Source organism: Micromys minutus (genome assembly GCF_963924665.1).
Source record: "Micromys minutus genome assembly, chromosome: X".
NCBI classification, from domain to species: Eukaryota; Metazoa; Chordata; class Mammalia; order Rodentia; family Muridae; genus Micromys; species Micromys minutus.
The window spans coordinates 101680686-101694116 of NC_137970.1; the positions used below are offsets into that span (position 1 = coordinate 101680686).

The 13431-nt window shown below is 40.7% G+C and overlaps 1 protein-coding gene across 3 annotated transcripts in view; it reads right to left on the reverse strand.

Moving 5' to 3' along the window:
* Positions 1 to 835: 835 nt before the first annotated feature.
* Positions 836 to 13431, reverse strand: part of ENOX2 (ecto-NOX disulfide-thiol exchanger 2) — a 282303-nt gene continuing 269707 nt past the window's right edge. For 2 of the 3 annotated variants that reach the window (XM_080909606.1, XM_080909604.1), the window contains exons 12-14: positions 8781 to 8892; positions 4149 to 4234; positions 836 to 2272 (exon numbers count right to left, since the gene is read on the reverse strand). In XM_080909606.1, the coding sequence (XP_080765732.1) occupies positions 2141 to 2272; positions 4149 to 4234; positions 8781 to 8892 (330 nt within the window). In that variant the 3' untranslated portion in view covers positions 836 to 2140. The remainder of the gene's footprint in view (positions 2273 to 4148; positions 4235 to 8780; positions 8893 to 13431) is intronic. The other variant, XM_080909605.1, reaches the window with a different exon arrangement.

Sequence of the window (13431 nt, forward strand, 5' to 3'; positions counted from 1 at the left end):
TATACTGTCAGAACTAGTATTTGGAAGAATGCTAGAAGAATTAGACTTGAACTAACATGCAATGCAGAACTGAAATCATTTGGCACAATGGCACATGCCTGTAATTTCAGAGCTTGGAAGGGTTCTGTGGGAGAACTGCAAATTCTAGGCCAGACTGAGTTACATAGAAAGACCCCATCTCAAGAAAAAGGAAAAGAACAGAAACACACAGAGAGAGAGACAGACAGACACACACACACACACACACACACACACACACAGAGAGAGAGAGAGAGAGAGAGAGAGAGAGAGAGAGAGAGAGTGAAGATATCAATAAGGTGTTTATGAATGGCAGCTGTTGCCTTGAAATTTATTTAACTTATTCAAGAAATAAGTGATAAGTGGAGAAATTTCTCTTGATTTTACAAATACTGCCAAAAAGAAGGTATTTTAGGAGGCCCTGATACTGAAGAATCAAAGCTTTCAAGAGCAGCAGCCTAGATGACAAAGATGTTCTAGCAAGGAAGCTAGGGTAAAAATAACTCTAGGTTCTTGCTGGGGCCACAGCAGGGTGCTAAGGGGCAAGCCAACTTCCAGCATGAATGGTCTCCTTTGGAATGCTATTTCTAGTTGCCAAGCAAATTTGGCATCTTCTTCTAGCATCCTGGTAACTCAAAGAGAAGATCTGAGATGATCTAAGAATCACGCAAACAGAACACAAAGCTGAGATATAAAAAGGAATATTTATATTTTAAAAATACATTTTTGAACACTGCTCACATCTCATTTGCAAAGTATTTTCAGGAAATACTCTTACTGGCTACACTCATTCAGCATATTCTCTTACCTTCACCGGAGCTCAAGGGAGGGCATGCTCGTGGGATTAGAAGTACCACCATCACCACCACAAAAAATAGTAAGGACCATTTATCGACCCTGGGAACAGCCTCCATCCAAGTCTATCCCCTTTTTTCCTTTTCTACCAAGCAGGACTTCCTGAATGGTCCACTTACACTTGCCGAGGCCACTGCAATGTACAGACGGGCATGAGTGAACCAGAGAATCTCTGTGAGTCAGCATTCTGGGTGGAGCTGACACATGTGCAGGAAGCCTCACACCCCAGCCCAATCATTTATTCATTAGTGCTTTACTTCCAATACTCACATCAGCTCTTTACAAACATCCAGCACGAAGTAAACAGTATTTACAGCAGCACACAGTTTGAAATTCAACACACTAACAGCAGGAAAAACAAATGGACCAACAGACGGTAGGAAGGCCAGAGGGGAAGGACTATTAAAATAAATCCCTTCTGCCAATGTGTGTGCATATGTGCCCACGCCTATTAAAATAAATCCCTTCTGCCAATGTGTGTGCATATGTGCCCACGCCTAACTGGATTTTAATTCATACAAAACTAAACATGCCCTCTTTTCAAATCGGACTATTTACAGGTAGTTCTGAAACGCACAAACACGGTAGTCATACTAGAGACTTTTCATGAGTCCATCTCCGTTTCTGGTTTTAAAATCCCGAAAAAGACCTCTTATCCATTAGAGAGAATAACTTTGGAACGTTTGTCAACTTTTGGTTCACAGTATTTTTACAAAATAACCACAGTTCATGCTTTGTTGTTTCAAAGGTGAACCGGTGAAGCACCTTGGAGAAGACACTGATGGGTTATTCATTCAGTGCTTACTGCGGACGGAACAGACTACGGCGGTTATAGGGTGCCTAGAGATGCTCACTCCCTTTTCCAGTAGCAACACGTGAAATCTGGAAACATGAAGCACATACAAATCATCAAAACATTGCAGTTGAGAGCGCAGAAAAAGTACAAGGTCTACAACAGTAGTACAGACACCGGAAACACTCCAAATACTCTTTAGTCTCAGGAATTTTTCACTATTACATATAAGAAAAGTCAACCAATTGACAGAAATAGGAGGAAGTTACAGCACTTGAGGTTTGAGGCAATTTCTTTTTAGGACCTGTAGCTTGAGATGCTGTTCTAGGATCCTTATTTTAACTTGAAAGATATCCAGGAATGAACTGACAAATTGAAAGCAATGTCCTCTTGAAAACCACCGAGAAAAAAAAAATCCTAGGCTTGTCCAGCACACATTTATTTCCAGGATCCCAAATTGTTAGGCAAAGAGCTTCAGGTCAGCTTCAAGCCCTCAAAACCACAGAATTTCCATCTCTTCTCCAGGCTGGCTCCAACTCCAGTCATTTCTTGTCTGAAGGTATGTTGTAGTCTGCTCATTAGAGATTCCACATCACTGGTGCATATCTGTGAGACAGAGAGGACACCCTCCAATCAAAACTAGTTTTCCATCCCTGGCCACCTGTTGCCATGTGTGTTAAGGACTGTGGGTTTCTCCTATCTGGCCTTATGTATTGTGGCTGTTGCCGGAGTGGTTTTCAGACACCAATGTTTGTATGCTGGGACTATTAGATGTTGTCCACTGAATTGCTTTTGTTAATCTCATAGAGAAGTTTTGGTTTATAGCCAACTGAATAAGGCAGCTCAGTGTTGGGGATACTATATCCAGGTCCACTGGAGCCATGGCACCTTTTTGTAGGGGACAAAGGCAGAAATGTCTGTTAGTGGAATAGAATTCTCCCCATATGCATCAGCCCACAAAGGAAAATGGTAACTCTTCCTACTTTGGTGTGTGTTTCTTTTTTCCCCTCACCACCCACACGCTGATGAGCAATAGGAAAAAACTTAAAGAGGCCTGGAGTTACTGCCACATAGAACTTAGATATCCTTTAAAGCCCTCACTGGGAGGTCTTGATACTACTCTGGCAGAAGGATGCTGGGGGTGGGTGGAGGCTGGGCCCTGGCTAAGAGTGACTTGTACCCTTCTCCCAGTGCTTGTGGTAACCCAGATGCACTGGAGTGAAAGAAGCACACTGTAGGTTGCTACGAAGAGTAGAACTCACATTTCAAAACTGGGAATAGATAATGGATGGAGCTATATACATTTTGATAGATGTAGTATACATGTGGAAATAGAGTCTTGAAATTCTAGGTTAAAATGGTAGCCTTGGGTTGAGGCTACTTTACTTTTTCCTTCATTATGTTTCTATCTTCTTTGCCTTCAACGACTATGTGTATTATTTTTAAAACTAAAAAAAACAAAACAAAACAACCTGAGATGTTTTCCTGACATATAACTCAATATCCTGAACTGTAACTGACCACATGGTCTGGCGACTACCATTCCATTTTTCCTTTAACTGCCCAGTGGGGTATATGGCTGCAGAATAGAATTACATACTAGAGGGAAATAAGGAAGCAATGCAAGCTGGAACTAACACAAAGGCCACTGGGGAAAGTGTATCATTGAATTAGAATATGCTTAGTGCCTTCAGCCTCCCAAATGGCCAGTGCCTTCGCTAAGAAGGAAAAGGGTTCTCTGATTTAACAAGTTGGATAACATTCTGTCAGGAATCCACACTCAATAGTATTTTCTAGGAGGCCCAGTTTGGTGAAATAACAGTGATACATTATACCGAGAAGCTTAGCTAAATGCTGTTTCTGAAAAAATAAAAAACATTTCATTAGCTGATTTGTTCTGAGAAGGTGTCAAGAATCTGCCCCTGTTGCTATGAAGCAGCCTTGATTTTCAGGTGAATTAACACTTCCCCCTACTTCAAGTGATCTGTGGGCTCATCCCGTGAGGATAACAGGTAAATGGCCCGCAGATCACCATCACTTTTTAACCTTCTTCTACTGTTTTCATAGCAGACCGCAGCAGAAGGAATGGGGAGAGCTACTGCTCTAGGTGATGTAGTAGAGGACTGGGACAAATGCTCAATGGGTAAGAAGTGCGAGGAATGGTTAATTTGCTGGGCACTTGGTAGTCAGCCAGAATCTTCTAAGATGTATCTTAGAAGAAGGCTAGCCAATCCATTCTAGTTTCCATGGGATTTCTTTAGTTTTACGACCAAAAATGTCAGGTCTCAGAAAATTGTTCCATTTTAGGCAAGCCAGGAAAGTCACACTATTTCTAAGAGAGAGGTCGTACATTGAATCACAGAGACTAGAAGTAAAGGACACTTGCTGAGAACTACAAGTAATAAGGCCTGCCAATGCCTGAAGAGAGTAAGGTCGCCTGCACAGAAATGACCCTTCATCTCAATTTGAGTTCCACACATACCTTATTATCAAGACGATTCAAGTAGGAACAGATGTATTCAATGCTTGCTCCAAATGGGTGGACGTGAAGGAATGTGGAGATGATCCCTATGGAGACAATGAATGCCCCAGAGGTTACACTTTAGCATGGGATTCCACAGACAGTGAGTAAATTCATATAGACAGAATGCACATATGCACACAATCTGTAAACTGATCAGTATTTTAAGTTTGCATATATTTCATTCATTTAATCTGTTTAACAACTTCATGACATAGGTACTGTCAACCCCCATTTCACAGACGAGAACACCGAGACATAAGTGTCAGCATATAGCTGGCAAATGGTAGAGCAGATATGTGAACTCAGAGGCTCTTACCACGCTTTACCTTTTACTGTGCTATGCCACCCAGAGTGAAGCTAGCATATGAGGTCACTCCCATCATTTGTCACCACTGAGAACAATTTGAATCCTAGAATTTTAAGATGAATTTAGATTATGATGGGTGTTTTGATAGTCATTAAATTAGCCTTCATGTTCTTACAAATTCAGAATGCCTTGTGAAAAACACACATCACATACTTATTAACCTAGTACAGTGGGTTGGGAGAACCTTGGAGGAGTGGAGAATGAATCACAAAATCCATTCTGTGGGTTGTAACCCACTTGGGGAGGCAAATGGGCCTTCCACAGGGTCACACAGCAAGTATCCTGCAATCAGATATTGACATTGTGACTCAAAACAGTTGCAAAACTACATTTATGAAGTAGCAACAATAATGTTATGATTGGGGGTCCCTACAACACGAGGAACTATAGTAAAGGGTGGAATTAGGAAAGTAGAAACCCACTTGTATTGCATTGGGACTTTATTTTGTTATTTGATCTATACAGAAAAGCCAAAAATTTCCTTCACACCGACACGACTGGTCATTGCCATTATGTCTTAAAAGCCTCAAATGTGTTCCTATAACAGAGTTCTTAATAGCAATTTCTAGCTTTCAGGAATGCCTGGGAGATTACCACTCAGTCTACTTCTGAGGTCAGAGGTCACTGTCTTGATTCTTATGGATGTCACATTAATTGTTCTAATACTTAACCAGCAACAAATAGAAAAAAAATGTTCAAAAATTGTGCAGTTTTGTTTTTAAATGCTTGTGAATTTATATATCTTTTAAATTTGACCTTCTAAAACTGAGCCTATCAAAAACTACCAGTGGACACTGATTTGGGTCAGAAAGTACAACTTTTCTATCCTTGCAGAGGCTGACAAAGAATAGCACAAGCTGAAATTATAGCTTGAAATTCAATTATTTTTTATGAAAACCTTCCAAATATTAGATGGCAAAGGGTGGGCTGGGAGAACCTAGGAGGAACTGAAGGTGAGTCACAAGATCCATTCAAAGGGGATACTATTACCTTTAGCATTACTTTATTCTTAAATGACCAAGTAAATTGAATTTCTAAGCTCTGATTTGAGTTGAAAAACTTCAGTTCTGTAGAAAAAAAAGTCCATATTCAAAGCAAGTCTAAATGTCATGGCTAAGGAAAAGTATCAAAAGTAAGAAATAAGTTCAGAGGATTAAAAACACTAATCAGTTTTTGTGAGTTCACATTCAAAGAACTTATTTTTAAAAGGAGATTTCTCCACCAGCTAAAGACTGAGGTCTTTCTAAAGAATAACAAGTGCTAGTCATTGAGAGTTCTATTTTATTGTCTAGGACTATCCATTCACAGAGACTTCCCTCTCTCCCCAATAGTTCTGTCACCGTGACAATTTGTTAAAGACTTCTGAGTAGAAAAATGTTAAAAAGTTGTTAGCTTTTTTAAAAAAAAGTCTCAATGGCAGATCCTCCTGTGCATGTTTATGAACACAGCAAAGTTTCATATCTGAGAATAATACCCATTCACCAAGAATACATACACCTCCAAAATATGCAGAAGCCAGTCAGCATGGAGGGATTTGGACAGTGGGGTAGAGTTACCTTGTGGTTCAGCTTCCTAGAAGGAAGTTTGGATGAACCAATCCTTGTTAAAGGAGCAAATAATCTGAACCTCATTTTTCCATTAGCTCCCAAAAGGGACATAAAGTCAGCAAGTACTTGTGACTAGTACTGTAAGTGTACTGAGGGTTGACTATAGTCCTGCATGGGAGAATTACCTTGTTAATACGTATAGTACAAGTAATAGCTTGTTCAGTTTGCCTGTGGAGGAACTGAATCTCAGCAAATGCATAGTGGCATTAAGATTGGAAGCTATGGTTGCCTTATTCTTTAATTGTACAATTTTGAATTGTTTTAGATAGTGAGAACAATTCTAACATTTATAGTAACAGCATACACGTGTCTAACAAGTTATTGACAGTTTCCTGAGTCATTTGTCAATGTGATGTAATGGCAAAATAAAATATTTGTCCCAGTTCTTGGTACAGAGATCCTAAAACCTTTTAGATTTAGATTTTTTAAATAGATTAAAATTTTAAAACACTGAATCGCATGTCTGTCTGTGTACATATGTATCCATCCATTGATCTATCCATCTGTACTGGTTGGTTTTGTGTCAATTTGACACAGCTGGTGTTATCACAGAGAAAGGAGCCTCAGTTGAGGAAATGCCTCCATGAGATCCAGCTGTAAGGCATTTTCTCAACTAGTGATCAAGGGGGGAGGCCCCAGCCCATTGTGGGTGGTGCCATCCCTGGGCTGGTAGACCTGGGTTCTATAAGAAAGTAGGCTGAGCAAGCCAGGGGAAGCAAGCCAGTAAGTAACATGCCTCCATGGCCTCTGCATCAGCTCCTGCTTCCTGACCTGCTTGAGTTCCAGTCCTGACTTTCTTTGGTGATGAACAGCAATGTGGAAATGTAAGCTGAATAAACCCTTTCCTCTCCAACTTGCTTCTTGGTCATGATGTTTGTGCAGGAATAGAAACCCCGACTAAGACACCATCCATCCATCTATCATTTATTTATCTATCGTTTGTGCACAAGTGTGGTCTGAACTATAGTATATCTGGAGGTCACAGACAACTTGCAAGAGTCAGTTCTCTATCATGTAAGTTGCTGGGATTAAATTCAGGTGGTGATACTTAGCAGAAAGTCCTTTTAACTGTTGAACCACCTTGCTGTCCCCAATATAATTTGTTTTGTGAATCAGAGTCTTGCTATGTAGTCCAGATTGGCCTTGAATTTACAATTCTCCTGACTCTGTCTTCTGAGTGCTGGGATTATGGGCATATTCTACTGGCCTAGTTAGATGTCTACTTCTATGATGGTGAGTGATGGCTGAGAGCCCTTTGCTAGCTTCAAGGGTAGGCCAACACAGCAGTAAGACGAAGATGTGGTTAAGAGCATGAAGCTTTTAGGTTCTTTACCTTCAAACCACAGTGACATAATTAAACTTCCATAAAGACATGATGGCATTCAGAGAGATGTTCAGTAGGTCAGCACATATACATGCTGGGAAGGGAGCATAGGAAGCCCATAAATGGGATAGAGATTTGAGTCCTTTCTTCTTACTTTCTTGCTTCATATACCTCTTCCATCTCCCCAGTCTTGCATTTCACCCAATACAGCAGGGTTCTCTCCTAATGTTGCAACCCTTTAGTATAGATCCTCCTGTTAAACAGACTCCCAACCATAAAATTATTTTCATTGCCACATTATCACTATAATTTTGCTGTTATCTTATGTAAATACCTGTATTTTCAGATGGTCTTAGGTGAACCCATTGAAAGGTTTGCTTGAACCCTGAAAGGGGTCACAACCCGTAGCTGAGAACTGCTGCTCTACAATATGCTGGCAATAGTGAGTGCTTCTAGGAGTTCTGTGAATTGTGCTAACAAGTTATAAAATCTGGTGGGTGGGAGTACTGGGAATTTTTCTGATTTTGTAGCAAGACAGGACAGAGTGTGGGAGACTAACCGTTATAGTGTGGATCAGGAGTGATACCCAAACGTTCACGTGATAAAGCTTAAGTCCCTATCCTGTGGCTCTATGTGGAGGTAGTGAGAACTTTTAAGATGTGAGGCATGGTGGATAGTCTTGTAAGCATTCTTTTAGAAAACACAGTCGATTCTTAGCCTCCCTCTCTTGTCTGTCATTTATCCTGGCCATGAGGTAAATGAAGCTGCCACATGTTGCCATTCGGTGCCTTGGTGTAGGCCCCAAAGTACCAATTGTGCCAATCAAACATGGACTGAAACTCTAGCATTTTCTACCCAAATAAGCTTTTTCTTTTCATAAGGGAATGTTGAGCAAACATTTGGGGATCTGATGTATGAGTCTGGTATCAGTAGAGCAGATACTCTACAGACGCTCATCTGAGAAAGCCTTTCTCACTGGTGTCTGGACTAGCCCTCTGAATGAATGGGAAAGGACCCTTCTCTCCTTATAGAGAGACTAAAAGCACAAAATGTGCTTCTGTACTTAACCCACTCTTGATATAATGCTGACTATCCCACATGTGGGATGACAGTGGCTATGAGGAGCCAGAAGTGGTTCGGAGCTCTTAGCATTTTTAATGGAAAATTTTCCTAGATTTTTCTTCATCACGTTTAGGACTCTTGTACTGTCATCCTTCATACATGTTTGCCAGGCACTTTCACCTTGTCTCTTTCTGTACCTTATGGATTTGTGTGTGTGCTGGCTTCCTTACCCACTAGCAGTGCCTCACGTTCAGATTTGACAGGATTGCCGATTACAGTCTTCTCAAGAGGGTGGTCACCTTCTTGGCTTGATGCACACAGTCTAGAAGCACAGTTTTCCTGCTGGAATAAAACACTTCCTGGGTCACTTCACCTTATTTAGCTAAAGAGTTCATTTCAATTAATTGTATAACAGATAACTTTTATTAAAAGATAAGGGGTAAGTAAGTTCTCAGTATGTTGCCGAGTTTGTTCTCAAACTCCAAGATTGGTGATCCTTCCACTTAGCTTTCTACTGAGCTGGAACAACAGGTGTACTTCACTGTGCCCAGCAACAGGTCCACAAAAGCCACACAGTACTATTAAAACAATAGAGTCCAGTTTGGATAGCTGAAAACACAAATTCTAAAAACCACAGATAAACCAAACTACCCTTTACAAACATTTATTTGGTGTGTGTGTGTGTGTGTGTGTGTGTGTGTGTGTGTTCGTTCCTGTGCCATGCTATACTTGTGGAGGTCAAAGGACAGCTTTCTGTAATTGGTTCTCTCCTTCTACGATGTGGTTCCTGGGAATCAAACTTAGATTTTCGGGCTTGGCAGGAAGTACTATTACCATCTGAACCTTCTCACTGGTTCCAAAGCATCTTTATACGGCTTCAAAATACACAAGGAGGTAGATCTTTATTTTCACCAGGTATGTTTTCCTGGCTTTATCATTCTTAGGATCTGTATAAGTAATCGTGGGAAGCAGACTCAACAGCACTGTGTATTACATATTAGATATTGCTTAAACACATATTATCTCCATTTTAGAGATGAGGAAAAGCAAGGAAAGATAAATTGGGTAGGTTTGCTATGATTGCATTGTTAGATAATGGAAATGGGAAAATTAATGTTCCATCTCCGGTTATATTCATTTATATGAGTGAATGAATATGTTCATTCATATTCTCATCTTCCTCCCTCCCTCTCTTTCTCAACATTAGATCCACATTCTGCTTATGGGAAGTCCCATATCTGGCTAGAGAATGTGGGATACAGGCAGTCTACCCAGGTATCAATGCTGGCTTTTGAACTAGGAATTAGAACATTTATCTCTAAACTAGAGACTCTGTTTTTCATTTCTCTTCTCTGTTAAGTTAAACATCCATTAAAATACACTTGACCATGAATAAAAAAACTATCAACTCTCAGTTGCCATCTTTGTTGTGGAGGAATTTTCTGAATGTAGCAGTTTGGTTTTATGAGATACACAGGCGAATTTCATGCCTGACAGGCACTGAATTTGCAAGTGCCCCACCACTGTTTGTGGATCTTTCTTTGGGTGCAGGGAAACACACTTATTGTACAGATGAAGTAAGAGTTTTTAGAGGAAGAAATAAAAGAAATTCCTGCATGACTCTCACTGCTTCAGCGTTTCCCGTAGTAAAAGGAAGGGTGGAGTGGGGGGGGGGGGGGGGAGGCTCAGCAGGTGCAGGCAGGTCATGCTGGATTCATAGGCTCTGTCACTTCTTCCCTCCCACAGGGCCTGGGGGGAGGGGGCACGTCTGTGTTCTTTAAAGGCATCTTCAAAGCTTAGATACCAGCTTGGAATGGAGTGAATAGTGTATGCTGCAAGACATGCTGTTTTCTGGTGCATCTGATTTGAAACACCGGTTCATTTCTGAGGCAGGGGCTTTGCATCTGCTTTAAGTCCCTTACAACCTTAAGTGATCCAGTAATGCATTTCTTATGTGTGGGCATTTAACAAATTGAGTTTGATTTAAGATGATCAGGTTTTCTGAGAAGTCTTATTCATCTTGAAGGGAACTGTGACTCAACTGAAGCCAATTTCAAAGTCATCATGCCTGGCATTAAACAAATTAGAAGTGAAATTAGATGTTTATTTCCTTGAGCTTCACTAGCACGTTCAAGGAAGTACTTCTTTCCACTAGCAAGAAAGAAATAAGTGAGACTGTCATACTGCAAAACACTGCCAACAGCTCATGTGGTGGTTTTACTGTCAAGAAACCCAAAGAAAAGCAAAACCAAGCACCCCAAAACTCACTGCTTGCCTTTCAACCTGACATTTTGTTGTTGTTGTTGTCTAATGCAATAGCAATGGTCTCTTGCTTCCTAACCTAATTGTGTCAGGTAGAAATAGTTGGTCACAAATCAGCGTCGTGGAGAGAATCAGTTTGTAATGATCTGTCATGAATTCTTCTTAAAAAAAAACTTTGCTTGAAATAACAGGGAAAAATCTGACTCATGGGTTTCTGATCATCAGATGGCTCTCTGGTTCTCCTTAGCTGTCATTCTGTGGCATAGTCCCTCTGAGAGGAGAAAACACTTGACATTGAGCACATTATGACAAGTTTCTTCTGTGCCATTTGACCTGTTGTTTAAACGAAACTCTTCATATAGCAGAAAGTAGCTTATACTACAAATGTACTTAATTGTCATGGCAATCTAAGGAGTTATGGCAAGTGTGCCCTCGGCAGCACAGCCCCTGGTCTATCTAGAATCTTCTGGAGACATGGTATATTTTATTCAAGAAGAGAAACAGCTATGTTGCAGCTCTGGGACAATTTCAAAACTCTGATAGCATGAGGAAAGTCCTGATAGTTTAGCAGGTTTGGCACTTTTCAATTAAATGCTTGATAAATGAATTTCTCTGGGATTGTGCTCATTTCTTTAATAGCACCCACAAAAATGTAAAGTGAGTTGCTTTTATGATGTGGAAGAATTAAAAGCATATTGCAAATGGCCTCTGAAAGAAAACATTTTAAATCATTTGTTTCAAATACACCAAGGTTGCTAGTTCCTAATGGCTCTCTGGGGCAAATCCCCACACTGGTAAATACAGCCAGGGCCTGTATATGTTCTACCTCTCTGAGCTGAGCTAGGGAGATCAACAACAGCAGCTCTTACAGAACTGTACCACTGCTGATGTTGAACTCTTGGTTTCCCCTTCCTTCTTAATTATACACAGCAGGAAGTTCTGGTTAATGAGTCATTTCCCCCAGGGTACTGAGGCCTATGAGGCTGGAGAGGTATGACACAGACTGCAGGAGATTTTACACATCAAACAGACACACCTTTATATTGATCCACAGACCCATCCAAAAAATGAAACTGACTGCCCCAGGTGTCTTCACTGTGTTCTTTTTGCAGCAGGCTCTCCCTTCATTAAGTTTCACTTCGCCCACTGAGAGTAGCCAGGGAGCAGAGAGGTTTGTGCCAAGTGCTCAGAAAGTGTGCCCCCCAATGAGTTCAGGGGAGCAGGAACCCTGCTGTACGGTCTCTGTTTCCACCCAGCGGGCCTGTGTGTGCAGAACAGGCGCTCAGGCCATCTGCCACAAGGAACAGCAGAGATCCAGGTACACAGGCCAGGTACACGGGAGAAATGAAAACCAATCACTGACAAGACTGTGTATAATCACAGAAAACAAAATGCAAGAGGAAAGTGAAAGAACTTACTCCAGGGAAAGTAAGACAACCTGGCAACTCCAGAACCCAGCTCTCCCATTACAGCAAACATCGGAATGCCAAACATTCCAGAAAAAGAAGAAGACTCAGACCCTAAATCATACCTCAAGATAATGATAGAGATACTTAAACAAGAATAGGAGGAAAAGCATAAAGAATTAGAAGCTTTTAAAGAGGAAACAAGAAAAACGCTCAAAGAAATCAAAGAACTAGAGGAAAACAGAAACAAAGACATGAAGGAATGGAAGAAGGAATTTAAAATGGAAATGGAAACAATAAAGAAAACACTAAAAGAGACAACCCTAGAGGTAGAAAACCTAAAAAAGAAATCAGGAGTCACAGAAGAAAAAATCTCCAAGACTACAAGAGATGGAAGAGAGAATCTCGGGGGCCGAAGACAACATGGAAAACATAGACAAAACAGTCAGAGGAGATGCAAGAGCCAAAAAGCTCCTAACCCAAAATGTCCAGGAGATCCAGGACACAAAGAGAAGACCAAACCTAAGGATAACAGGAATAGAAGAGGGCGAAGAATATCAACTAAGAGGCACAGTAAATATCTTCAACAAAATCGTAGAAGAAAACTTCTCTGCCCTTAAGAATGAGATGACCATGAGCATAAAAGAAGCCTAGAGAACTCCAAATAGGTTGGACCAGAGAAGAAATTCCCCCCAACACATAATAGTCAAAACACCAAGTGCCCAAAGCAAAGAAAGAATACTAAAAGCAGTAAGGGAAAAAGGTCATGTAACATATAAAGGCAGACCAATCAGAATCACACCCGATTTCTCAACAGAGACTATGAAAGCTAGAAGATCCTGGACAGACATCTTGCAGACCCTAAGAGAACACAAGTGTCAGCCCAAGCTGCTATACCCAGCAAAACTCTCAATCACCATAGATGGAGAGACTAAGATATTCCAAGACAAAACTAAATTTACACAATATCTGACCACAAACCCAGCACTACAACGAATTATAGGTGGAAAACCCAATACAAGGAGGGAAACTACATCCTAGTAAAAATAAGAAAATACCTAAGCAAGAAAACCAAAAGAAGAAAGACACACAGGCACAATTCTACCCCCAAAAGCAAAAATAGCAGGAACCAGCAACCACTATTCTTTAATATCTGTTAACATAAATGGACCCAATTCCCCAATAAAAAGACATAGGCTATCAGACTGGATAT